This window comes from Embiotoca jacksoni, unplaced genomic scaffold (assembly GCF_022577435.1).
Source record: "Embiotoca jacksoni isolate LCO1_2020_lvr unplaced genomic scaffold, fEmbJac1.0.p SCAF_71, whole genome shotgun sequence".
In the NCBI taxonomy this organism is placed as follows: Eukaryota; Metazoa; Chordata; class Actinopteri; family Embiotocidae; genus Embiotoca; species Embiotoca jacksoni.
In genome coordinates this window covers 1,072,274-1,098,182 of record NW_027185427.1, presented here as the reverse complement: position 1 = coordinate 1,098,182, position 25,909 = coordinate 1,072,274, and the positions used below count along the sequence as shown (strand labels likewise).

The 25,909-nt window shown below is 41.7% G+C and overlaps 2 protein-coding genes across 3 annotated transcripts in view; both read left to right on the top strand.

The window, feature by feature from the left end:
- The window catches only part of cpt1a2b (carnitine palmitoyltransferase 1A2b), a 43,810-nt gene extending 23,898 nt beyond the window's left edge, over positions 1 to 19,912 (top strand). The window contains exons 14-19 of the mRNA XM_069177293.1: positions 7,452 to 7,616; positions 12,068 to 12,196; positions 12,878 to 13,033; positions 13,652 to 13,765; positions 13,889 to 13,981; positions 16,853 to 19,912. Coding sequence (XP_069033394.1) covers positions 7,452 to 7,616; positions 12,068 to 12,196; positions 12,878 to 13,033; positions 13,652 to 13,765; positions 13,889 to 13,981; positions 16,853 to 16,981 — 786 coding nt within the window. The 3' untranslated portion in view covers positions 16,982 to 19,912. The remainder of the gene's footprint in view (positions 1 to 7,451; positions 7,617 to 12,067; positions 12,197 to 12,877; positions 13,034 to 13,651; positions 13,766 to 13,888; positions 13,982 to 16,852) is intronic.
- Positions 19,913 to 20,185: 273 nt separating this feature from the next.
- Positions 20,186 to 25,909, top strand: part of LOC138215235 (uncharacterized) — a 22,191-nt gene continuing 16,467 nt past the window's right edge. Inside the window, exons 1-5 of one of the 2 annotated variants that reach the window (XM_069177291.1) lie at positions 20,186 to 20,450; positions 24,314 to 24,380; positions 24,706 to 24,774; positions 25,653 to 25,703; positions 25,812 to 25,898. In XM_069177291.1, coding sequence (XP_069033392.1) covers positions 24,342 to 24,380; positions 24,706 to 24,774; positions 25,653 to 25,703; positions 25,812 to 25,898 — 246 coding nt within the window. In that variant the 5' untranslated portion in view covers positions 20,186 to 20,450; positions 24,314 to 24,341. The remainder of the gene's footprint in view (positions 20,451 to 24,313; positions 24,381 to 24,705; positions 24,775 to 25,652; positions 25,704 to 25,811; positions 25,899 to 25,909) is intronic. The other variant, XM_069177290.1, reaches the window with a different exon arrangement.

Genomic DNA, 25,909 nt, shown 5'->3' with positions numbered 1-25,909 from the left:
AACAGGAACATTAGCACACATGAAATTGCTGCTGTTTGACTGCTGCACACGTTAGTAGCACCAAACCTACCTGAATATGATATTAATAATGTCAACCTGCATGACAAATTATTTCCATTTCCTCAAACCAAACACAAGATAGATGACACATGTGCTTCATTAGTACAGAAGTGACTGCAGTATAAGAAGGCTGTAAACCCAGTGTGTCAGCACAGGATTCAGCCACACAGGGTTTTTTTTTTTTTAAATTAGACTCTGCACACTTTGTGTTTGTGATTGTTTTTCTCAGAAAAATTTGAAGCGTAATAACATGATGCATTTTTCTTCCAGAGCCATCAGTCTGCACTTCTGTCACATGTCGCACATAAAACCTCTTAACATGTCAAACTGATCACAGCCACATCCACATTTTGGTTTCTGCCTGGTGTAGATCGTGATATTTGAATGAAAACATCCTTTAAATTGTTGTTTGATGTTGTTCGGGAACAATTTCTCTTATCTCACAGTGTCTCCAGTTCAACTTTCACTTGTGAATTACAGGAAATGGTCAGCTCTGATTCCCCCCTCCGAGACAAAGTAATGATCTGACAAATTCTATTTTGAGATCATTTATTTGTGCAGTTGAACCTTCTGTGACTAAATATTTGTTGGCATCTAGAGGAGTGAAGGAAGAAACATACCATCCAGTTGTGATGGAGCACAGACAACAATGAACCTCTGCTTTTATTCTGCAGCTGTGCAGCACTTTTTATTGACACCAATGTTACTGTGATGAATAGTAGAACTTATCTGAATGCTGAAAGGTTCGGTGCGTCAGGCTTTTCAGGAAACATGGAATGAACGGTGCCAAACAAGCCTTTTACACACCAGATCAGTTTCAATTTAAATTCGAAAACAATTGGAGGATTTGAACCTTTCGGGCCTTCCTGCTTAATGTACGTGTGGCTGCAGGGTAAACTAAACACTAACAAACAGTTTCGTCAGAAGCTGTCAGTCGGTCAGCTTTGATCAAACGATAGGCTTTGTTTTTTGTTTCCTTACGTACTTGTTGGAAACCCTCCACAGTCCACATCCGTTTGACAAGCCTGATGGTATCTCTGTAACTTCCCTGTTCTCATGCAGAACAGCGTCCATGCAGCATATACATTTTCATTTGGAGCTGGCAGGTCTGAGAACCATTATGTTATTTCCGCCACCACAACTCACCACCGCCCGACATCATGAGGGAGAGGAAGCCAAATATTTTGACTGCATTTTACGATTGCAGTTGGAAGTGTGGTGGATTTTTTTTTTTAACAGACTGGTCACAGATGAGGTTTATTGGACACAGGAAGAAATGCAGTTTGCTGGACTGCAAAGTTTCTTCAACTTTGTGAGAGAAATGTGAAGCCTTTACCCCCTTCTGTTATAAAGAAGTGTGTGTGTGTGGGGGGGGGGTTATGATTTATTACATTACCTATTATTAACACATCTAATATAGCATAACATACTATTATAGCAGCTTATATATTTTCACTGTTGTGAGACCATTAAAGTGACTTTAGACTGAAACCGGAAACACTTGCTGCTAGTCATAAATGTGGTTTTGTTAACAACATTAAATGTGACTTATGACTTACAAAGTCAAACCAGCTGGATGTATGTGCTCGGTACTTATCCATATGGGCTCATGTCCAGCATGCCTTTGCTCTGCACTTCTCCCTGGAGGAACATATATAATTAACATCCATGTTCAGACCTATGTGAAGCTATCTGACATCCATGTACGTCCCACCCCCACTTCTTTGTAACGGGAGGGTAGACAGGCTTCACGTTTTTCTCAGAAAGTCAAAGAAATTCTGCAGTCCAGCAAACTGTGTACTTTCTTCCCACGCTGCATGTCCAATAAAGAATTCTTTTACATTGATCTTTGACTCCATCCTCATCTGTGACCTCTGGTCCGTTCACACAGAGTTCACCCAGGAGATATGAAATATCTCCACAGTAGTGTAGGAAGCTGCTTTTGTCTTAAGAATGTATTTGTTGGTGACGTACTGAAGTGTTGAAGACGATCCCACTCCTGCTCAGCATGTAAAGGACGATGCTCAAAATAATTTAAAGTTGAATATTGAATATTGCGCGGCGGGCTGTTCCTGATGACATGATATGACGGGGTTCATTTGAAGGCAAATTGTATCAGATTACAGAAACTTCATATTTTTTACCTGATCTTAAAATCATCACAAGCTGCAAGACACAACCGGACTAGAATTTCAAAACATGTTGAGGATAAAGCCCCTTCCTCCGATCCGTGAACGAAGTACACCCAAACAGAAGATCAGAATCGCCACACTAAAAATCCACTTTGTGTACAACTATGTAATATATAACTCAAACAAACTGGTGCAAAATTAATAATTTCGTGACCGTATTTTGGCACAGCACTATACAGTTCAGTGGCCGGCCTCATGCAGGCTTCTGTTGAGTGTAATATCGTAATAATAATAATGTAATCATCCACTGTAAACTATAATATTCTTTCATTTAAAATCACTGTCTGTTGTCTTCCATTTTAATCATATTAATCAAGGAACACTTTGCTCAGAAAGACTTAGGGTCTAAATTCATGCATAAAAAGTCCGTCCCCGTATTTTCTGATTGCTGTGGTTCCTCTAACACACGACTGACACAGGAGCAGGAATTCAAGCTTCATTGGTTTCACTCTAAAGTAGCATTTTTAAATGAAATAAAACTGTTAATTCGTGTTTTCTTTTGTTCTTTTTGTGAGTCTGACTTGGAACTCTGATACAAACAAACATGATTTAAATTTGTTTTTTAAAGTAACAGAGGTCTAGATATAAATGCAAAAAGGCTTTTACATGATGCCCATTTTGCATGTTGATCTTTAGGTTTTTAAGATGAAGTATTCATGTAGCGTGACCTGACACGGTTACTCTGCTGCTTCCACTCATTGCATTGCTGTTGCTCCTCCTCCACATTGACATCAGCAATCTGTGACTCTATAACGATTTGATTCCTGAGGTAAATATCCCCGACTGACCTCCTTCTTACACCAATTATAATCATGTTCATGCACCTCAATGACGCGGTAACTGGAAAACGTGAGTGTTGTCTTCAGAAGAAAGAGTGAACACTTCTGACTGTGTCTGACGTTGAGCTCGTCTTTAGTCATTTTCAAAATAGAGTTCAGCATGACGATGATGGCAATGAGGAAATGGGGTCGAGTGGAAAGACAGTTTCAAGGAAACTGGAGGAACCACATTGGCAGCAAGTAGATAAAAACATGATGTTGTTTTTAATTAAATATTTAATTATACAAAGTAAATGATAAATCTGAAACTGTGAAACATTGACAGACCATCTCAATTTTCATGGAAGGGGAAAATGTTCACTGGCTAATAATTGATGAATCAGCAAAGTCTGCAACTACTGTGTGTGTGTGTGTGTGTGTGTGTGTGTGAGAGAGATTTTGTGAGACGTGGTTTCGCCTGACAAAACCGTCGTGGATGTCAGTGCTGAAGCATGCGGCGGTTGAGAGAGGCCAGGGTTTTCCCCTCACTCCTCTGAGCTGCCAGACCTCCTGAGCGCTACTCTCTCTCTCTGAGCCACCTACTGAACGGCTGAATAAAACGGGAAATGCACCAGAGAAAAAAAAACAGGAGTTATTTCATCTTACTTACATTACATTAGATTTAATTTCATTTATCTGACGCTTTTATCCAAAGCGACTTACAATAAGTGCATTTCAACCATGAGGGTACAAAACTAGAACAACAAGAATCAAGAAAATACAATTTCTTCCAGAAAGCCAAACTATAAAGTTCTATCAGTAAGTGCCATTTTAAGATACTAAAGTTCTACTGTTCAAGGTAAAGGAGGAAGAGGTGTGTTTTTAGTTTGTGGCAGAAGATGTTCAGAGTTTCTGCTGTCCTGATGTCGTTGGGGAGCTCATCCTACCATTTAGGAGACAGGACAGCAAACAGTCGGGATTTTGTAGAGTGTTTAGATCAGTGAGGAGCAACAAGCCGATTGGGCTGGGATGGAGGGTTGGACCATGTCCTGGATGTAGACTGGACCTGATCTGTTCACAGCACGGTACGCAAGTACCAATGTTTGGAAACGGATGCGGGCAGCTACTGGTAACCAGTGAAGGGAGAAGAGGAGGAGGAGGAGGAGGAAGAGCAGGAGCAGGAGGAGTAGTGGAGTAGTGTGAGTGTATTTAAGAGGTTAAAGACCAGTCGAGCTGCGGCATTCTGGATGAGCTGCAGAGGTCGGATGGCACTAACAGGTAGACCTGCCAGGAGGGAGTTACAGTAGTCTAGACGTGAGATGACCGGAGCCTGGACCAGAACCTGGACCAGAACCTGCACCTCCTTCTGAGTGAGAAGAGGACGTCTTCTCCTGATGTTGTGCAGCATGTATCTACAGGAACGTGTTGTTGCAGTGATGTTGGCAGTAAGAGAGAGTTGACTGTCGAGTGTCTCTGAGGTTCTTATCAGTCAGGGTCGGGATAACAGAGTTGTTGAAGGTCGTAGTCAGGTCGAGGGTGGGACAGTCTTTCCCTGGAAGGAAGAGCAGTTCGGTCTTATGGAGGTTGATTTCCAGGTGGTGAGGACATCCACTGAGAGATGTCAGTCAGACAGGCAGAGATTCATGCTGCTACCTGTGTTTCAGATCTGGAAAAGAGAGGATCAGTTGGGTGTCATCAGCATAGCTGTGGTAGGAAAAGACATTCGAGTGAAGGACAGAGCCGAGAGAGTTGGTGTACAGAGAGAAGAGGAGGGGACCCGGGACGGAGCCTTGAGGGACACCAGTAGTGAGAGGACAAGGTTCAGACACAGATCCTCTCCAAGTTACCCGGTAGGTGAGGTCGTTGAGGTAGGATGAGAACAGGGAGAGAGCAGAGAGACACCGAGGTCCTGAAGGAGGAAAGAAGGATCTGGTGGTTCAATGTGTCAAATGCAGCAGAAGGTCTAGAAGGATCAGGACAGAGGACAGAGAGGCTGCTCTAGCAGTGTGAAGCTGCTCAGAGACAGAAGGAGGACCGTCTCTGTTGAGTGGTCTGTTGAAACCAGACTGGTGGTCAAGAAGGTTATTATGGTGGAGATCGGAGGAGAGTTGGTTAAAGATAGCTCGCTCCAGAGTTTTGGAAAGAAAGTTAAGGTTGTGGCCTACAATTACAATATGGTAATACAGAGTTGTATTACCATACGAAAGCAGATACAAAAAGAATGGGGGTGACTGTCAACTGTTTGTCAACTATATAAAAGTTGCCCTAAGGAAGAGGACTGTGTGGAAAGGGGAAGACGAGGACGGCAGAGGAGAGGACTGCTGGGGGAAACCAGGCTGGGGCGAGCCCTGCTGGAAGGACTGCTGAAGAAGAACTGCTGAGGAAGGACTGCTGAGGAAGGACTGCTGAAGAAGAACTGCTGAGGAAGGACTGTGAGAGGACTGCGGAGGAGAGGACCTGCTGGGGAAAAGAGCCCTGCTAGAGAACTGCTGGGGGGAGCACTGCTGGACACCTCTCTTTGAGGGTGCATGTAGTTGCTCCTTCTTGCAAGAATACAATGTCCGATGTGTTTGATTTTGAACCAAGCCTCTGAGTAATTTTTCCAACAGTTTACTTTACCCCCTTACTCAAGCTGCAGTGTTTCTCCTGCACATATCCTCCGTTAGCAGGTGCACATTTATTTGCTTTTTCATATAATAGTGTTAAACCTCCTGATAAGACGTGTGTGGTAACAGGACTGATCGGCTATAGTATGTTTTTGATGTGTCCAGTGAGACTAAAATTAGCATCGCATGTTGAGATCAAGTATCCTCTGGTATTTGTGTTGACCTCACAGTTACTGCCACACAGAGACTAACTCCCCAGATATGCATAGCAGCATCGTTACAACCATTATTTATTGAAAGTGCTAAACTTCACAGAGTTGAAGTTCGTAGTGTCAACGGGAACATTTGAATTAAAAAAAACATCAAATCCACCATCATTCCTGTTTTCAGAGATCAGCATGTCGAGCTGGTGGCCTGTCAGTCCCACATTGGTCCAGATTTAATATCTCACGTTTTCTGCAGCACATTTTCTCGTGTCTCCTTTTACAAAATAGCTGAAGAACTATTCGAGTTCATCTTTGAGTGAAGTTCCATGTTTATGCCAAATTTGAAGAGGTTCTGTCAAGGCGTTGTTGAGATATCGCGTTCACGAGAATGGAACAGGCAGATAACGACACACGAGGTCTTATTGATCTTGACCATTGACCTTTTTTAATTTATACACCACATCCTTGCCAAATGAACATTTGTGCAGATTTGAAGAAGGTCCCTCAAGGTGTTCTTGAGATATAGCCCATATATATTATATCCCTCATAAGCATGGGTCAATCTGAGGTCACGGTGGTCTTGACCTTTGATCACCAAAGTCTTATCAGTTCATCGTTGGCACCAAGAAAATGTTTTGCTAAGTTCCCTCAAGGCGTTGCTGAGATATTGTGTTCACGGGAATGGGACGGACAGATGAGGGGGAAGTGAGATCACAGTGACTTTGAACATGAACTCCCAAAATATAATCCGTTCATTCTTGTTATCAAGGCAACGTTTCTGCCAAGTTTCAACAAATTCCTTGTGAGACATCTGGAGATATTGTATTTTAGGAGAATGTGGCTGCCTCTGGACATCCTGAAAACACATTACCTCCGCTGCCCAATCATCTGCCAGGACGGTCGCTAAGCAGCATTCATTTTGTAGAGTTAAATGTTAAACAGATGTTTGGAGTCCAGTTATGAAACCAAACAGCAGATTTGAGCCAGTCTCCTTCCGTAATGGAACAACGTGTCTCGGACTCATTCAGCTCACATTTCTAACAGCTACAGTTAAAGTGTTCGATACAATGAGTCACTGTAAGATCGCTCAGAAACATTTGTTGTGTTCTTACAATGAAACTAATGTCAGTTATTACTACTTTTGTTGATGTTGAACATGTTCATGTCAATAATATAACAGTATATAAAATCTGTCACGCCAGAAATCAAAGTTGCCCACAACGTCTGCAGCGTCCCGACACAAGCTGCTGCTCTCGGCCTGGTGGCACCACTCATCTCACAAAGGTTACGCAACATTTCTGCTGGACCCTCAAGTCTCTGAAATAGCTTTGTTAATGCTCATAGACGTGTCTTAACACATACACACAGCATAACTTGCTCTTCTTTTTTTCTCTGTGAGAAATGAGGAGGGAAGACAAGGAGGGAGATCACAGACATGTTTTAATGCAGCTAAATTCAGTCTAAATGGTCTTTTTTTTTTACATATCTTCTAGTTTCTGTGGTTGGATTAACATTTCCTTTGATTTCTTAGTGCAATACAAAGTTTCAGTCGTCACATGAATCCTCAGAGGAAGTCCAAACGGCCACCTTTTATTCCAGCTGCTGAGTGTTGTTTGTTCTGTGTAACAGGTTCAGGCTCAGGTCTGCAGCTCCCTGGCTGTCGCCCAGGTGCTGGCCGACGACGTAGACTGCCACGTGTTTCCATTCAGGGAGTTCGGAAAAGGACGGATCAAGAAGTGTCGGATCAGCCCCGACGCATTCATACAGATCAGCCTACAGCTGGCATACTACAGGGTAACACACGCACACGCACGCACGCACACACACACACACACACACACACACACACACACACACACACACACACACACACACACACACACACACACACACACACACACACACACACACACACACACACACAGACTCCAGTGGGGTGTAAAACAAAGACGACACCCATGTCTACCCACAATGCCCTCCTTCAAGCACTAACTCAGCCAAGAAGCTTCATCACAGCTTCATGCACAAGTTTTATTGTTGTTACTGCCCATTATTTATTGGATCCAGTGCTTTTCTCGCATACATTGCTTCTATTAAATGTTAACGTATCAACTTAGCATACAGCCATTTCTAAAGAAGGAAAGCTGCAGGTGACCTTTGGATCTCTGAATTATTAGCGAACTGTGACCAATGTTCAACACTTATTTATGTCCCTCTTAGACTTTTACACATTTAAGACCAAAGTGTTTAAGCCCCTTTATGTACTGTAAACCATCCGAGGTCTGATTTGTGTTTAGTTTATCTGCACTGGTTGGAGCAGCACATACTTGAATGTGAACAAATATAAACCATTTGTCTGGTCTGTAGACACGAGCCTGATTTATCCTTTTACCTTTCTAAGTTGCCTTTGCACCTGCACTCACTTTCTGCAGCTGATATTTTCCCTGTCCTAATAGCTGACACAAACTCAAATTTATACTATGATAAATAATGCTACATCTGTGCATGCTGCTGCTTTCTCCTGTTGCATCATTTATGTGGTAATATAAATTTAATTTAATTTAATTTAATTTAATTTAAAAAATTTCCCCTCTGGGATTAATAAAGTAAATACCTACCTACCTACCTACCTAATCACAGTATAATTAGTTGTTGTGTAATAATTTACAGGTATTTTTCAGTGACTGATAAAGCTGCATGTGTCATCCTGCATGTCCTTACAAGCAGGATGATGCATCATGCATGCATCGTTAGAAAAGTAGCATTTATATATCTTTCACTGCTCATGTTTATGGTGATAAATAGCATTAATATCATCAGCATGCAGTACTTAAAGGTCCAGTGTGTCTGATTTCAGAGGGTCTATTGGCAGAAATGGAATATCATATTCAGAATTATGATTTATTTAGTGTTTAATCAGCTGAAACTATAAAATCTCCTCATGTGTACATGGGGAGAAGGTCCTCTTCCCCACAACCCACCATGTTGCACTGTATCTCAGTCCCACGTCTCCACCAGGCAACAACTGACTGTGGGAATGTGAGGTCTTTGAAGAATGTCTCATCTGGAAATACCTGTTTGGTTTTGTTTGTTTTCTTTGCACATAAACTCCTGTCTGTGTTAAGTTGCATACTTGTAAAGATCAGGAAGGTGAAGGTGGAGCACTCTTTGCTTTAGATGATAGAGAATGAGATGTCAGAAAAGATTAGTGATGTCCACATGTTGGTCTCGGTTGTCTAAACAGACTTCAACAAGGACATAAAGTTAGATATTGACCCCCACGACGAGTTAACTTTAAATATCCATGAACACAGCAGGAGCTTGTATCTCCTGGACTCTGTGTCTTCTTTTTAGTTTATGTCAAAGTAAAACAAAAAAGATGTATCTGTCAGGACTGTTATGAGGCCGTGCTCTGCTCTCCTTTCCTGTTTATGTCTGTCTCGCTTATCTTGGCGTGATTGTTGGATTTGTTTCTTATTTTTTCCCCTCCTCACTTTGATCCAGTGAAGGAAATTATTATTTGATCTCTTGCAGATTTTTTTAAGTGTGCCGACTGACAAAGAAATTAACGGTCTATAATTGTAGTGGAGGTTTATTTTAACAGAGACAGAATATATAAAAAATAAAAGTCCAGAAAATCACATCATATAAAAGTTATAAATTGATTTGCATTTGATTGTGTGAAATAAGTATTTGATCACGCAGCAGAACATGACTCGAAAGCGTTGTTGGCGAGGTCAGAGGTCAGATGTTTCTGGTAGTTGGTCTCCAGGTTTGAACATCTCAGGAGGGATGTTGTTCACTCCTGAAGATCCTCCAAATCCTTCAGGTTTCCAGGCTGTTGCTCGGCAACAGGAAGCTTCAGCTCCCTCCTCAGATGTTCTCTGGGATGAAGGTCCGGAGACCGGCTTGACCTCTCCGTGACCTTCATGTGCTTCTTCTTGAGCCGCTCCTTTGTTGCCTCGTTGTATGTTTTGGGTCATTGTGGTGCTGAAGACCGTCCACGACCCGTCTTCAGTGTCCCGGCTGAGGGAAGGAGGTCGTCCCCCACGATGTCCCGGTACGCGGCCCTGTCCGTCCTCCCCTCGATGTGGTGAAGTCATCCTGTCCCCTCAGCAGAGAGACACCCCCAAAGCAGAATGTCTCCACCTCCATGCTTGACGGTGGGACGGTGTCCTCGGGTTCAAGTCAGCGTTTCTCTTCCTCCAAACACGGCGAGTCCAGTTGATGTCAAAGAGCTGGATGTTGTTCTCCTCTGATGTGATGGTCAATTTCGGGAGACAGGTCACAGATGAGGATGGAGTTGAAGATCAATACAAAAGAATTCTTTATTTATACGTGCGCATGGGGAGAAGTTCATCACTCCGCTCAGGAATGAAGTTCTACCCCGAATACAAACACGAATACAGTTTTTATACTCTCACTTTGCATAGAAGTGGGCTGGGACGTTATTTCACAGAATCCATACATAGGTCCATATATGAATAAATACCGAGCACATACATCCAGCTGGCTTCATTTATATCGTAAATAACATTTAGTGTTGTTTAATAAAAACCTGTTTAGGGTTCAGTCTTGCCATAACTCACTTTTATGGCGTCGCTTTTATGGTGTTTACGGAAAGCTCACCGGTGACCAGCAGGGAGTTCATAAGTCATTTCAATAGTGTCACAACAGGGTAAAAATGTATAAGCTGCTATAATAGTATGTTATGTTGTCAGATGTGTTAATAAGATATGTTAGTAATATGTAATGTTATAAATCATAACATTTATATGAACCGGAGATATTAAAGATCTACACACTGACCACAGTGTGTTACTGATGGTTTCCATGGTGACTGTGGTCCCAGCTGTCTGGAGATCATGAACAAGTTCCTCCCGTGTAGTTCTGGGTGATCCCTCATCTTCCTCGTGATCATCGATACCCCACCAGGCCAGATCTCCGAGGAGCCCCAGACCGAGGAGATCCAGACCGAGGAGATCCATGTTGTAGCAAGATTGGTGCTACCGGGTCTCCCTTGGCCACAGATGACACGCTCAGTCTTACGTTCAGGTGTAAAATGCTTTTATATGCCCGGCCCATACACTAACGTCCTCATGCAACCGCTTCCTCCTCTTCCTCCTTCTCCCTGCTCCCTTTATAGGGGAGAGCTCATCAGTCCACATCCAGCTCAGCTGTGCTCATCAGTTTGTATTCGGCTCAGCTGCGCTCATCACACCGGCCCGGCACCGTTCCCTGAACCACTCCTCCCACTCTCCACCCCCTGCAGCGGAGCTAACCACACCCTGCCACCACACATGTCATTTAGTGTTTCTCCCATTTCCCAATAATCTCACCAACAGTTGTCTGCTTCTCACCAAGCTGCTGGCCGATGGTCTTATCGTCCATTCCAGCCTCGTGCAGGTCTACCATCTGTCCCTGACATCCTGAGACAGCTCTTTGGTCTGCATGGTGGACAGGTTGGAATCTGATTGATTGAGTCTGTGGACAGGTGTCTTTTATACAGGTGACGAGTTGAGACGGATGTCTTTTATGCAGGTGACGAGTTGAGACGGATGTCTTTTATACAGGTGACAAGTTGAGACGGGTGTCTTTTATGCAGGTGACCAGTTGAGACGGATGTCTTTTATACAGGTGACCAATTGAGACGGATGTCTTTTATACAGGTGACCAGTTGAGACGGATGTCTTTTATACAGGTGACCAATTGAGACGGATGTCTTTTATGCAGGTGACCAGTTGAGACGGATGTCTTTTATACAGGTGACCAGTTGAGACGGATGTCTTTTATACAGGTGACCAGTTGAGATGGATGTCTTTTATACAGGTGTCCAGTTGAGATTCGGAGAACTTTCTTAAAGCGAGAGGACGAATCTAACCGTCTGTAGAAGACAGAATTCTTGCTGGTTGGAGATCAAATACTTATTTCACACAATCAAATTCAAATCATTTTATAACTTTTATATGATGTGATTTTCTGGATTTGTTTTGATATTCCGTCTCTCTGTTAAAATAAACCTCCATTACATTTATAAACCGTTCATTTCTTTATCAGTGGACAAACTTACAAAATGGGCAAGAGATCAAATAATGATTTCCTCCGATGGATGTCTTCCGTCCCTGATCTCAAAATCAAATAACTTAATTCTGCTTTTAGTATAATAATTTGTATTAACTGAGCTGTATTCAATGACCAGATGTTTGTAACCCCCACCCCCCCGCCTCCTGGTCTTCTGCCTCCAGGATCGTGGTGGTTTCTGTCTGACGTATGAGGCGTCAATGACCCGTCTGTTCAGAGAGGGACGGACGGAGACGGTGCGATCCTGCTCCAACGAAAGCTCTGCCTTCGTCCAGGCTCTGGAGGGAGGAGAGGTGCGTATCAATGGCTGCATCATGATGTCTGTCCAAACTCTGCAACAGGGAGAGTTATTGTCTGGTGTTGGCTCAGACTCTGGAGTCCTCAGTCTGTTCACGGTTGCCAGCTTTCAATCACACTTGCTCACACTTCTCAAACAAATCTCACATCAGATAAGAAGAAGCCTCAAAAATTGTAGTTACTGTAGGTGAAGCAGCCATTCTTCATCAGGCATTTTACACATTTCAATACCAAGTCTGGCACCTAAATGTCACAAAGAGCAGAAGTCCGAAAAGAAAATAGAAATACAACTAATGAATTAAGGTCTGTAAGTCTGTAGCAGATTAGATGAATGAGGAACATAGAAACAAAACGTCAACAGGAAGTTAATGACAGGAAGTGTTGTCTTTCCTCTGTAGCATCAGACAGCAGCAGGCTTCATAAGTATGTCTTCAAAGTCGACAAAAGACATTCTGTACTTCAGACAGTTTTTACATCGCGGCTGTCCTCAGGTTGAGTCCTGAGCTTTCAGTGCAACTATCAGGATATTTTCATTTTACTGTTCGCAAAAAACAGATCTTTTTACTCCAGAAAATCCCAAAACAATCCTGCTAATTAGTGCTAAATTTCTAGTGAATTCAAGTTCATAGATGATTTTAATGGTAATTTGATTCACATGGATGAATGTGACTCGACAGGGAGAGGAACAGTGCAGGCGTCTCCTCCGACTGGCCTCGGAGAAGCACCAGAACCTTTACCGGATGGCGATGACCGGAGCTGGAATCGACAGACACCTCTTCTGCCTGTACGTGGTCTCCAAATACCTCGGCGTGGAGTCCCCGTTCCTCAAAGAGGTGAGCGCTCACTGGATGTAAATGTGGGGATGTCACCGGGCGCAGCTCTTATAGGAGGTCTATCATTGCATTGTAAAGTGGATTTCATCATATAGCCTGTTTTATATTAATGATTTTGGAAATAAGAGAAAATAGAAGGCACAATTGCAATTAAGTTCAAAGAATACATGCATTTTTATTGGGTTTTACAAGCCAGCAGGAGGTATCCATGTGTACATCTTTAACAACAGTAAAACCTGAGAAATATTTGTTGATTTAATCACACATTTTTTTTTTTTTAGAATTAGTGTCTTAAAATTGCCATAAAACAGACTGAATATCCTGAATCATCTGATGATGAATCCAGTACTGAGAATTTTTTCGGGTACATTTTGTGTTATCCAGTTTGAGAGTCACATTAAAACTGCACAATTATGTGTCCGTGAACCATAATTGACTGTAAATGCAACTGAAAAATCAACAGTACATATAAAAAAATGGTGAAAGTCTGATTATCTCAAGAACATGAAAGCTGCACATCCATTCACATCCCAGCCCCAAAGAACATCTGTAGATTCTGTAAATCAGTCATCGCTGTGGGTAATGTGATGACTTATTATCTTCTTTATTATATTCTAGGTTCTGTCTGATCCCTGGCGCCTCTCCACCAGTCAGACTCCGGTTCAGCAGATGGAGCTGTTCGACCTGAAGAACAACCCAGACTACATATCGCTCGGCGGCGGGTTCGGACCTGTGAGTGACGCCCTGCTCTGGTTGAAACTGTAAACTTGGTAGCGACACGCTCGGCTGCAAACACGAGAAGACACGAAGGTTTGTTTGTGAGACATTAATCTCTTCTGATCTCTGTGCCGGCAGGTCGCTGACGACGGTTACGGGGTCTCGTACATCATTGTGGGTGAAGACATGATCAACTTCCACGTGTCGTCCAAACACTCCTGCCGCGAGACTGTAAGTGAAACCTTCGTTGCTTTCCCTGTTGATCAATAAATTCTAAACAAATGACACGAGATCTGCAGAACGTGTTCAGAAACACTTTTGTAAACTGATGCCGCCTTGAAACATTAATCATCATAAATACATGAAACTGTCATTTCTTTGTCACTTTTTGTGATAATAAATGCAGATTTGTGACTTCAAAAACTTCAACTAACCTCCAGCATCACTGAAATTTGACTAATTTAACTATGTGACAGGAATAGTGATGTTTTGTTAAGTGGGAAGACAAAACCAACAGAAAAGGCCGATGTGTTCACAGTCTGAAGCACGTGCAGGAAGTACATTCATGGCCAAATCCAATTTTGCTACTTTGATGGAAGATAATGGCGCTGGGCGAGAATTGATGACTGTCAGTCTGACTCATTTATCGTATAGGTGGGGGCGGTGGGGGCGGGGCCTCACTCTCCTCTTCTGAACACGTAGTCTTTTTGTCCCCTCTGGGCTCCTGTAGAAACATGGCAGTGCAACATGGTGGGTTGTGGGGAAGAGGACCTTCTCCCCATGTACACATGAGGAGATTTTATAGTTTCAGCTGATTAAACACTAAATAAATCATAATTCTGAATATGATATTCCATTTCTGCCAATAGACCCTCTGAAATCAGACACACTGGACCTTTAAGTACTGCATGCTGATGATATTAATGCTATTTATCACCATAAACATGAGCAGTGAAAGATATATAAATGCTACTTTTCTTACGATGCATGCATGATGCATCATCCTGCTTGTAAGGACATGCAGGATGACACATGCAGCTTTATCAGTCACTGAAAAATACTTGTAAATTATTACACAAAAAGAGATCAGACATCACCTCGTCTTCTGACTACCGTCTGGCTTTCCCAGCAAAGAGCAGATTGCGTTGCCTTTCATGTGTTCTTGAACCACAGAACACATGACGGGATAAACTGCAGCGTTTCACTGCCTAATTTCACTTCCTGTCTCACACGATCACACCATTACTGTGAATCCTGCGTTTGTGCACAAATCTGAACCATCAGTGGGGATGATAAATGAGCTCGTTGGAGGTATCGGCTGACGTACGTACAAATCAGCACCTGAGTGACACATGCTTTTGTGAGCAGCGGTCCGGGTGCGTCTGCGATGTTTTACGCACCTGAAACTTGAGCAGAGTTTTATTATTATTATTGGAGAACAGAACAAAGCAGCAGGGAGCCAAACCCAGCGAGCAGGAGTGGTGGGGAGCGACAACTGTGTCGATGCACTGTGAGCATTGCTGCAGTTCAGGTGGTTCGCAGCGAATGTTCCCCTCAGAAGGTCCCGGTGGAACTCGGCGTTGACAGTCTGACTCTGGGGGACCATTTCACGGTGACACAAAGAAAACCCAGCTGGTGCTGGTGTCTCCTGACCTGACGCTCCTTCTTCGGTCTTGGACGGTGAAGCTCCGCCCCCTCTTGAAACAGGAACGTCCCTCAGAACACCTCGCCCGGCTCATTGTTTTGTTGCCTTAGACTTCTTGAAGCATTTAAAGGTCTCCGTTGATGATTTCCAGAGTTTGACCCAAAATTGTGTCATGTCCACGGTGCTGGATCAGCGCTTACAAAAACATGCTTAACTCGCTGCTGATTTTGATGAAGCGACATGTTTGTACCACCGACTCTTTCCGGTTTTACCTTCCTCCTTCTCGCTGCACGTCTCGGTACTGTGCATCGTTCCCACTCTGATGCATGTTTATCCGTCGACTGGTAACAAGAAACTGCTCAACCAGGTTTGAGATGATTTGGTGTCTCCATTACAGAGTCATCCAACCAGAGAGCACTGACAAGTCCATCTTTGTCTCCTGTAAAATGTCCCACTCGGGATGAAACAACAATCTCACAGGTCTGTGTCAGACCTTTTATGGAAGTTATGGGTTTATGTAAAAAAAACTAGAATTATTAATTCTAATTAATATTATTTGTTCGTCTCCAACAAGTCAAGTTGCAGGTTAAATTCATGTTGGTACAGACTTTAGGAAGGAATGTAATAAAAGCTAATAAGTGTATATTTAGGAGCTGATTAAAGGACAGAAAGTGTTTTTTACAGAACATCATCCTGTCATGTGTCGTCCTTGAGGCCTCATGAACAACACGTTCCTGTAGATACATGCTGCACAACATCAGGAGAATACGTCCTCTTCTCACTCAGAAGGAGGTCCAGGTTCTGGTCCAGGCTCTGGTCCAGGTTCTGATCCAGGCTCTGGTCCAGGTTCTGATCCAGGCTCTGGTCATCTCACGTCTAGACTACTGTAACTCCCTCCTGGCAGGTCTACCTGTTAGTGCCATCCGACCTCTGCAGCTCATCCAGAATGCTTCAGCTCGACTGGTCTTTAACCTCCTAAATACACTCACACTACTCCGCTCCTCCTCCTCCTCCTCCTCCGCTCCTCCGCTGCCTTCACTGGTTACTGGTAATAGGAGAACTTTAGTAGCACTTAAAATGGCACTTACTGATAGCACTTTGTATTTTGGCTTTTTGGAAGAAATTGTATTTTCTTGATTCTTGTTGTTCTGGTTTTGTACCCTCATGGTTGAAATGCACTTATTGTAAGTCGCTTTGGATAAAAGAGTCAGATAAATGAAATGTAATGTGATGTAATAATGTCAAGTGATTCCCTCCTGGAATTCCAGAGATGATGTTTCATCTATTGACATCATCAGTCCTCCTCTTTCTGTAACATCTCTTCTCTCCATGTGCTGCTGCCTCGATCTCCTCTCCGTGGATTTTATCGTCTACCCACAAACATTTGTCTCTCTTCTCTTTTAAATTGCTCCTCTCAATACTTTAATTTTCTCTCTCTTTTTTTTTTTTTTTTACAGGACTCCCACAGGTTTGGAGCTCAGATAAGTCAATCTCTGCAAGACATCATGGCCCTCCTGTCAGCTGACACCAAAACCTCTTCATCCTGCAGAGGCCAAGCCCAGCCTCCGTCCAAGAAGCTCCTCTGAAAACAGCTGCATGAGCGTTCCCCTCAAAACCCCCAAATCCAAATCCTCCAATGTTTCAGTGCAATTTATCCAGACATAAACCGACCAGGCTGAGTTAATGAGTAAAATCAAAGCGAGGTCGCAGCCACACCAGCAATAAATGCGTCGGCCCTGCTGATTCAGCAAAACATCCGGGGAGCTGAAGGAGGAAGGAGCCTTTTGATGCTCCACGGATGATTCATGGCACTGATCTCGAGTTTTCTTTTTTTTCCTCCCACTCGGTGATAAAAACACTTTCATCGCCACGCTGCCACGCCTCACCTGAACCTCACCTGAACCTCACCTGAACCTCACCTGAACCTCATGTTCATTCTTTCATTTAAAACATTGAATGGGCGCCAACAGCAGCTGCTACATTCAGCATTAACTGGCACACACCTTTGTTTTAGTTTTATAATGTTACGATCAAAGACATTCAGCTAGATAACACAAAACGCTCCTCATGCTTTCTCTGAGAATATGAAAGCTGCGTTTGGAGATTTTTTTTTTTTTAAGAGGCGCTGAAGGACAAGCAGGAGGAGACAGATCTCCCCGACGGTTAACCAAGAGCATTAAGAGACCCGCAATATTAATTAAAGTTAAAAACCTGCTGACGCAATTTTATGTTATGAGAAAAAAGAGAGAATAAAGGGAGGTTACAACAAAGTTAGACCCATTTATTTATCGTCATTTGATTTATTGGATCAGATGGAACGACAGGTTTATAAGTTTCGGTCTAATCTTTGGGAATTTTTGTTTCAGGAGAGGTTCAGTTATTTTAACTCATCACCTGATCTCTGGACAAGCAACGCACCGCAGCGTGAATCAATAGGTAACTTATTAAGTCAACTTTAGATATCAAAGGACATTTTAGCTGTTATTACAAATACAAGAAACTTCGGTGAATGGTCTCCTTTAATCGCAGTAAAACAAGACAGCTGATTTTTTTTTTTTTTTTTTTTTTTACAAAACATTCACTAATTTATGTTAAATCATTCTCTCAAATAACTGTTTCTGGCTCGGAGACTTTGGAGCAGTTATTAAGATTCTCATTCAACCAGGTCACCATTTGATAACTCGTAGTATTCAATAAAAGGAGCAATGCGAAAGTCAAAAGTAGTCAAATGTTTTTTTAGCTGAATATTTAGTTATTTCATCATACAGTATGATTTTATTATTAATTATGAACATATAAGCAGATTTTAAATGAATATGTGGTTGCTAACCAACGCCAGATAAATGTAGTCTTGTAAAATAACAATTATTCCTTCTGAAAGGTATCGTGAAGCAGAAAATACTGGTTTAAAGTCCCCTCCAACGTTTACTGACACAGATCTCCAGTTAATGTGAATGTTGCTGCATTTCAGAGCTCGTCTGAAGGTCTTCGTCTGAACTGTTGAACTGAGAAACGGAGTTTCTTGATGAGGTTCAGTGCGGGCTTGAATGAAACGGCTTGAAACTTGAAGTGGTTTCTGATGGCTTTGAACTGTTGTTTCAGATGCAGGTTTATGGTTTACAGTTCGGTGTCTGATGTGCTCAAACAAGAGCCATGAAAAAAACGACAACCGCAAAATGATGAGTCATCACTGAGTTGAATTTTATTTGTATTTGACAGCATTAATTCAAATCTGATCAGAAGAAGCTTTCCTGAGTTTGTCAGGCTGTTTTGGCCGAGATCAGGTGATAACTAAACATGTAACACTTTAACCTTTTTAACCGTGTATAAGAAGGAATGAAGGACAGAAGGGAGAAGGAAAAGATGACTTTTTCGTCATGATTGTTTTCACGTTGTATTGTCAGCTCAGTGTTTTCTGAATACGGTGTCGATGTTTTTAGATAGTTGTGTTTCACTGCTGTTCAATGAATGAAACGAGCTCCGGTGCTGAGGTGGTCAGACGTGGACTGTGGACTGTGGTGTTGCCTTTTCATTATTCTTACTGTCAATGTTATTGTTTTATTTTGATGGAAACTTGTTGTATTTCTGAACGTCAGAGCAGAACCATCTATCCACTAACGCCCCTTCGGTGACGTCACTTTGAAAAGTCCCCGTGAACATGTCATTAATCCCTCCTGCTGCGATCAGGCTGCACATCCCAAATGCATTGGATAATGTCCTTTTAATATAAATCATATAAACCCGAATAATTCAATGGGAAATATGTTGTAGGAAGACGTGAACTTTGTTTTGCTCAGGTTTGGAAAGTGCCTGAATTTCAAGTTTTCACTCAATTAAACACTTTCAATGCAATTTTTTTAATCAATGCAATTCCTCCGGGAAACTTCCTAACGAATATTAACCGTCGCCTTTGTGTTAAAAAGAATGAGTTGGTCAGTTAGCTCCTGTTAGCATTGCCAGCATGTGTTCATGTGTGCAGTGATGTATTCAGCTAATAACTGCAGCACAGATGTGCAACACAAGCTTTTTACTTTACAAATAAAAAAAAGATGATTTAAAAATAATCAAAACCTCCCATTTTGTGGCGTTAAGTCTTCACTGCATCTCATGTGTAAAAACTATACTAAGTTTGTTCTTGTTAATATTGTAATAACCTCGGACCACAGTGGCTTTTCTTTTCAGTTTTTACAGCCATTACTTCTCTACCTCTCCACTCATGACGTTTTCAACCGTTTCCGTAAAGTCCAAAGGAACCTGCTACTATTTCTTGCATTTATTTTCATACTTTGTTATTTTATCATAAGAGCGCTCCTTTGGGGGTTTTTGGGTCATAACAAATTGCGTTTTCTGAACTGACAAAGTGGAACAAAGAAAACCATTTTTTAATCATTTGACAGTTGAGTTCGTCAAAAATACTGTTTTATTATAATTTTTTTCTAAATTATAAAAGTTTATGCTTGCAATCAAAACAATTTGTCATGATCACAGAAACACCGGAATAAAAGATTTTAAATCATCTTTAATTACTTGTACCTTCTTTTGTTTTTCGTACATGACAGGAATATTATTGTAAATCTGTTTTGGGGAAACTGTAGAGTTCTTCAATCTCTTTCATTTCTGCTGGTACATTTAAGGCAGCTGTAGGCTGTAGTGTCCTGTAGGCTGTAGTGTCCTGTAGGCTGTAGTGTCCTGTAGGCAGCCTGAGCTCCACCCATGCAGGTTAATTAATCATTACAAACAGTTGGAAACGTGTCTAGCCGTCCAACGGTTCGCGGGGTTTGAGGGATTTTTCCTGCATAGTTCTGGAAACTCCGAGCATGATGTAACGTGTCGGGGGGAGGGGGAAGGAAAGTGAAAGTAAAATTTAACATGCATAAGGGCAGACTTTGATTCATAGCAGACTCGAATCGCCCACAGCAGAGCACGGTAGGTGCAACAACCACGTTACTGTGTGCTTGTAAAAGTCTGTCTGTCTTCATGATTGCTGGGAGAACATTGGAACAATTGCTTAATCTTCGGACTGTGCCAGAGAAGAGAAGCCTGCTGCTGAAACAGGTCTGATTGTGATAATGCTGGTGCACTGAAGGATCATTGATTTATGTGGGTTTCCTGAGCGGACCGGACCGGACTGTAGAGTTAGGAAGTCAGAGGAATGTCTGTCTGCAGTCAGCTGCGGCTGCTTCAGATTGATCTGTGAGGAACAACAAGCTGTTCAGAGAGGGAGGCCCTGCGTGGAATCTGACCGTGACTAATCAAACCAGGTCCAGAAAGCCTGATCAGACTCGTTTCTGTTCTGGTTGGTCTATTTCTTCCATCCTTCATTTCTTTCACGTCCTCCCGGTACCTGCCTGAACGCCATATAAGGGCATGTTTAGTCACTACTCGATTGCTGCCATTACATTTGTATATCTGAATGTTACTTAATATTCAGGGAAAATTCTTGGTGAAAATAATTATTTCAATTATTTTTTCTACTCAGTCTATCATCAAAATCTGTGAGCAACCAAACATGCATTAGAATATTTTAAACAATAAGGCAGTTCAAAATTAATTAAATATAAATATTTAAGTTGTTTTTTAATTTAACTATGCAATTGCTTGTTTTTTATTTATTTATTTAATTTTTTAATTTTTTTTTTAAATGTAACAATGGATGGAAACCCACCAAATTAATTTTTGTCTGTTTCCAGCTTCCTAGATGTGGGCAGTAGCTGCTTCTGACTATTATAGATTGCACATTTATTATAGACTACTTATATCGATTTGGGACTTATAAAACGAAAGTGGTTAATTAATTAAAGAGGAAATCTATTAGTTTCAGCTCAGATTTTCTGAAGTTATTGTTGATTTAACTCGTTAACAATGAATTCCACACTTTGGCTGAAACTTTAAAATGCCCCCTTAAAAACGTTTAAAAAAAAAGTTACAATAATCAAAAAATATATAAGCAATATTCATATACGTTGGCCATCAAACGCCACATCTGGAGGCTAAAACAATATGTAAAGAGAGCTGTCTGCTTTCTCCCACCGCAATGTGAATTCCATGGGTATACAGCATGTAGTATTCGAGGTTGTTCATCAGAGAAGGTGTTTCCCCGAAAACTGTAGCCATCCAGTGTCCAACGCCATCTTCCATGAGACGCAGTTACAGATTAGTAACTAGAGGTTTAAAGTAGATGTTATTATCTGTCCCCTCCCCCCCCCCACCCCTCCCTTATCAAAAAGTGTTTCACTTTCTAGCTAGTGGATTGTACCACATTCAATGTTTGTTTTACGGAGTTGTGTGTGTGTGTGTGTGTGTGTGTGTGTGTGTGTGTGTATATATATTAAGTCTGTTGGGATGTATTTAACTGAAAGCTGCCATAGAATCGCTCCCCTCCTCCCCCACACACACACACACACACTACAACCAATGCCAGATGTGTTCATGACAAAACGCCTATTCAGCGTTTATATTGTGACGGCAATTCTCTGCATGAATGAGGAACTTTCAGTCACTTCTGCTGATGTGTATAAACATCTGCAGGTTGTTCTGTTGGAAATGCCTAAAACCTCTGATTTATATTTCACACCAACAAAATTCTTTAGACTCGTTATGACACAAAAAGATGAAGTTACCTCGCAGGTTCAGGAATCTTTTCACAGATCGCGTACTGTTTGGAGCCGACATGCTCTCGGTTCTCTAGTTTTTTATTCTGCCGGCATGCAAATACGCCTTGAAACAAGTCAGAAGTAAAGAATAAGAGAGAGAAAGAGAGCCTACGTAAGATGATGACAAGTACAAAAATAAACTAAACTAAAATATAAATACAACTTTAATCCTTTTTGTGGTACTCATTTATTACAACCCTTGCAACAGTCATATATTTTCCTCGTGAATATGGAGTGATGAGGAAATATGCAGCACAGACTGGTTCAGGATCAGGATAATATTCATGTGATATATAAAGTTAGCATTCGTTAAGTTAAAAGAATTAAGTGTTCATCTTTTTTTGCTGAATCATTCGTATGTCCCGGGTCTGACAACTACTAGTTTACTACTCAGACCCACTGTTGGTCTTTTTTTCTAATATCTATGTATTCAACGACAATGTGACAGAACTTACAACAATAAGAATCGGCAGCTCCTCGACTGCAGAGGGCTTTATAGCGTCTGTTAGCTCAAAGTTGACTGTTCAGTGCTCTCATAGTGTTGTTATTTTGCATAGCAGACAGGAGTTTCAGAGGGAAAGTAGCTGGTAGAGACCCAAACAGAGCTAAAGGAACATTAATCCACAAATACAAACGCAGGGATTAGCGTGTTGTTAACCGTGGGTTCATACCATCAGATGCTCTGATGTCTACAGATTATTGTTCCATTATTGTTACAGCTGGCTGTTGTGGCCCCAGATGCAGCAAACCAGAACCAAACCATGATACTATCACCACCATGTTTCCCAGTTAAGATAAATTTCATATGCTGGAATTCAATGTTTTCTTTCTCCAAACGTAACGCTTCTCATTTAGACCAGAAATTTCTATTCTGGTTTTAACTATCCAGAAAACATTTTTCTAATGACTTGTCCATGGGTTTTTTGTTTTTTTTGGAGATCGGTGTTTCCTGCTTGCATCCCCTCCGTGCACAGCTTCATTGCTCAGTGTTCTCCTGATAGTTGACTTGACATTAATAGGACCCACTGTGTCAGAGGCCTTTAGTTGCTTGGATGTTACCGGAGTTCCTTTGGGACCATGCGGACTCGTCCCTGTCTTACTCTTGGAGTGATCTTTGGTGGTTGACCACTCATGAGGAGGATAAACGTGGTCTTTGATTTCATCTGTTTGTACACCACCAGTCTGACTTTCCTGTTTTTTTCCTTCGTGTTCAACTAAAGTTATCCAACATGAGTGCCTGCATGTGACAGCAGCCCGGGATAATGAGGAGACTCTATCTCATCTTTTCCACTGCTCTCACGTAGCAACATGAGGAAAGAGTTTAGAGACTGCAGCTTACAATGTATGTGGGAGATATAGTCAGATTTATATTAGCAACTCCAGAGGAACTGGCAGACAGTCGTGGATATAATGAACTGGAACTCCCTCTGAGAAATGTGTTTGGCCTTGTTGTTTCCTGTCATTGATTTGTGTGTTGTTGTTGTTGGCAGTGAAGTTATTAAGGGAGCTGAGTATGACTGATGAACAAGAGGGTCTGTTACATTTACACTGGAAGAATGTTAAAATCTTTTAGTAATGAGATGCCCAAAAATGGACACACCAGCTTTTCCCCACTGGCCTCTCATTGCCCACTTCTGGCCAGCTGCCTCGGCTTGTATTCTCTTTTTTTAGAAACTGCATGACTAGAGATAACATTTGAGGGACTAGAGGAAGATGGGGGGGGGCAGTATGGGGGCTGTGTGCCAGCCTAGAACATTTTAATCCATCACACGACATCATGCATTCCCGAGTCCTTAACTCCAAGTTAAACTTAATTTTGACCTTGAAAGTAAATCTCGACCTTCAAACAGTCAGATTGTCGTCACTGTGAAGTGGTTAAAGATGGAAATCAGTCCTCGCAAAGATAGATTTCCATTACGCAGCCAAGATGGCGACCGTTGAGGGTGAAGAGTGTCTCGATTTTTGGACTGTTTTGGCCTCGTTTCAGTTCACTGCACATTTCCATACTTGTCAGTGTGAACGCACTCAATGCACTCAAACTCATGAGTGTTACTACACCAGTCTACGCTGATGAGTGGGAACTGTTCCACAGAGCAGCCACCTCCACTGACAGACTGATAGGGCCGAAGACTGAATGAAATGTGTTGAAAACCACCGTCACTGTAGTGTGTGTGTGTGTGTGTGTGTGTGTGTGTGTGTGTGTGTGTGTGTGTGTGTGTGTGTGTGTGTTGCTCTATAATGCGATGCCTGTTTCTCTGCCCACAGTGAAACCTTGGATGGTCACAGCGGCAACATGACACCGTGGCGATACATCCCCCACCTCACTCTTGTCGTAAGTGCCTCCTCTGCAGCTAGTCGCTCCGAGTCGAGAGTTTCAGTCAGACGTGAAGATAAAATCAGGATGAAAACACGTGCTGTTAATCAGAGCTTTGAATCCCAGCTCAGTCCAACAGGTTATTCCTGATCTGCAGATCACATGAATCGTTTCAGAAGGTTTCTCACTGAGGTCTGATGTAAACAGAGTTAACCTGGGAGACTGCACAGCTTTCTTTTAGTTATTAAAGCACCATTTGAATTATTATTACTTATATTTGGCATGATGTTTAAGTGATTTAAAAACAATTCTTGAATGCTGCTGTTCATTTTTTGTCTGCTAGGTATTCCTGACCATGATTGACCTGTCAAAGGAAGACTCTCTCGACTATTTCCAAAACCCTAGCAACTGGGTATTTCTCCATCTTTGTTTTATTCAGTTGTTTTTTTTTTGTTTTTGCGTGTTTTGCTGCACATGTCTGCAGAATCAGGGTGTCTGCAGCAATTTAAATAGTCTTTGATTCTGCTATGCAGGAAAGTTTACACCTAGTGGTTTCATGCCTGTTAATATATCTGAAATTATTACATTTTACACAGTACATTATACCATTGGTAGCATGTTTGTTCCTCTTTTAATACTTTCACAATCTGTCTAGCATTTAGAGTGAAGATGATTTGTTTGTTTCTTCTTCTTCTTTATTCTTTATTATTATTATTATTTCTTTGTTGTGGGATGCAGGTCACGTGAGCTTCCAGTTTAACTTCTATTCGTATCGTATCAATAACTTACCAACTTAAGTATTTGGATCAAGTTATTCATTAAACATAAGGTGGTCCAAATTGGAAGCTGCACCTGAACTTCAAAGTGTCACAGACAGACTGTCTGTAATTAAGTAAATCATATCGAATGAGATTCAATATCGACAGACGTGAAATATTAAAGGGCTCAGAAAAAAAACACTTAATTGGGACATCCCTAGTTTTAGGGAATGTTTCAGAAAAGGTAAAGTTACTCATTATAAAAAACGTATATCCTGCTGTCATTTTTCTAAATCTTCTTTCCTTTATTGAATTGTAGAATTATTTATTAATTGGGTAATTAGAAATTACTGAAAAGCTATGATCACTGTAAAAGTACGTTTTTTTAGAGGATGACAACAAAACATGAAAGCAGTGATAAGTAGCTCTGACCAGCGCAGAACTTCATCATGATTAGGAACAATAGTTATTATAAACAGGTGATTAACAATTCATCTCTTCTGTTTGTCTCCTGCTCTGCTCAACATTCAAGGGAGTAACTGAGGAATACATGTTTCCCCTCATAAACACAACACATCCAAAGGTAATTCAGGGAAACAGCTGACGAAAATAAGATTCTGTGCAAATATATCAAAATACATCCACATGGACTGACTTGTATTTGACTACATTTGTCCTCTTGTCATTGCAGGACGTCATGGAGTGTTCTGTAGAGAACCTGTGCAAAAAAAATAAAACGTTTTGTCACATACTGTCTCACAGCTTCAACAGTGATCCCGTGAGTGAACA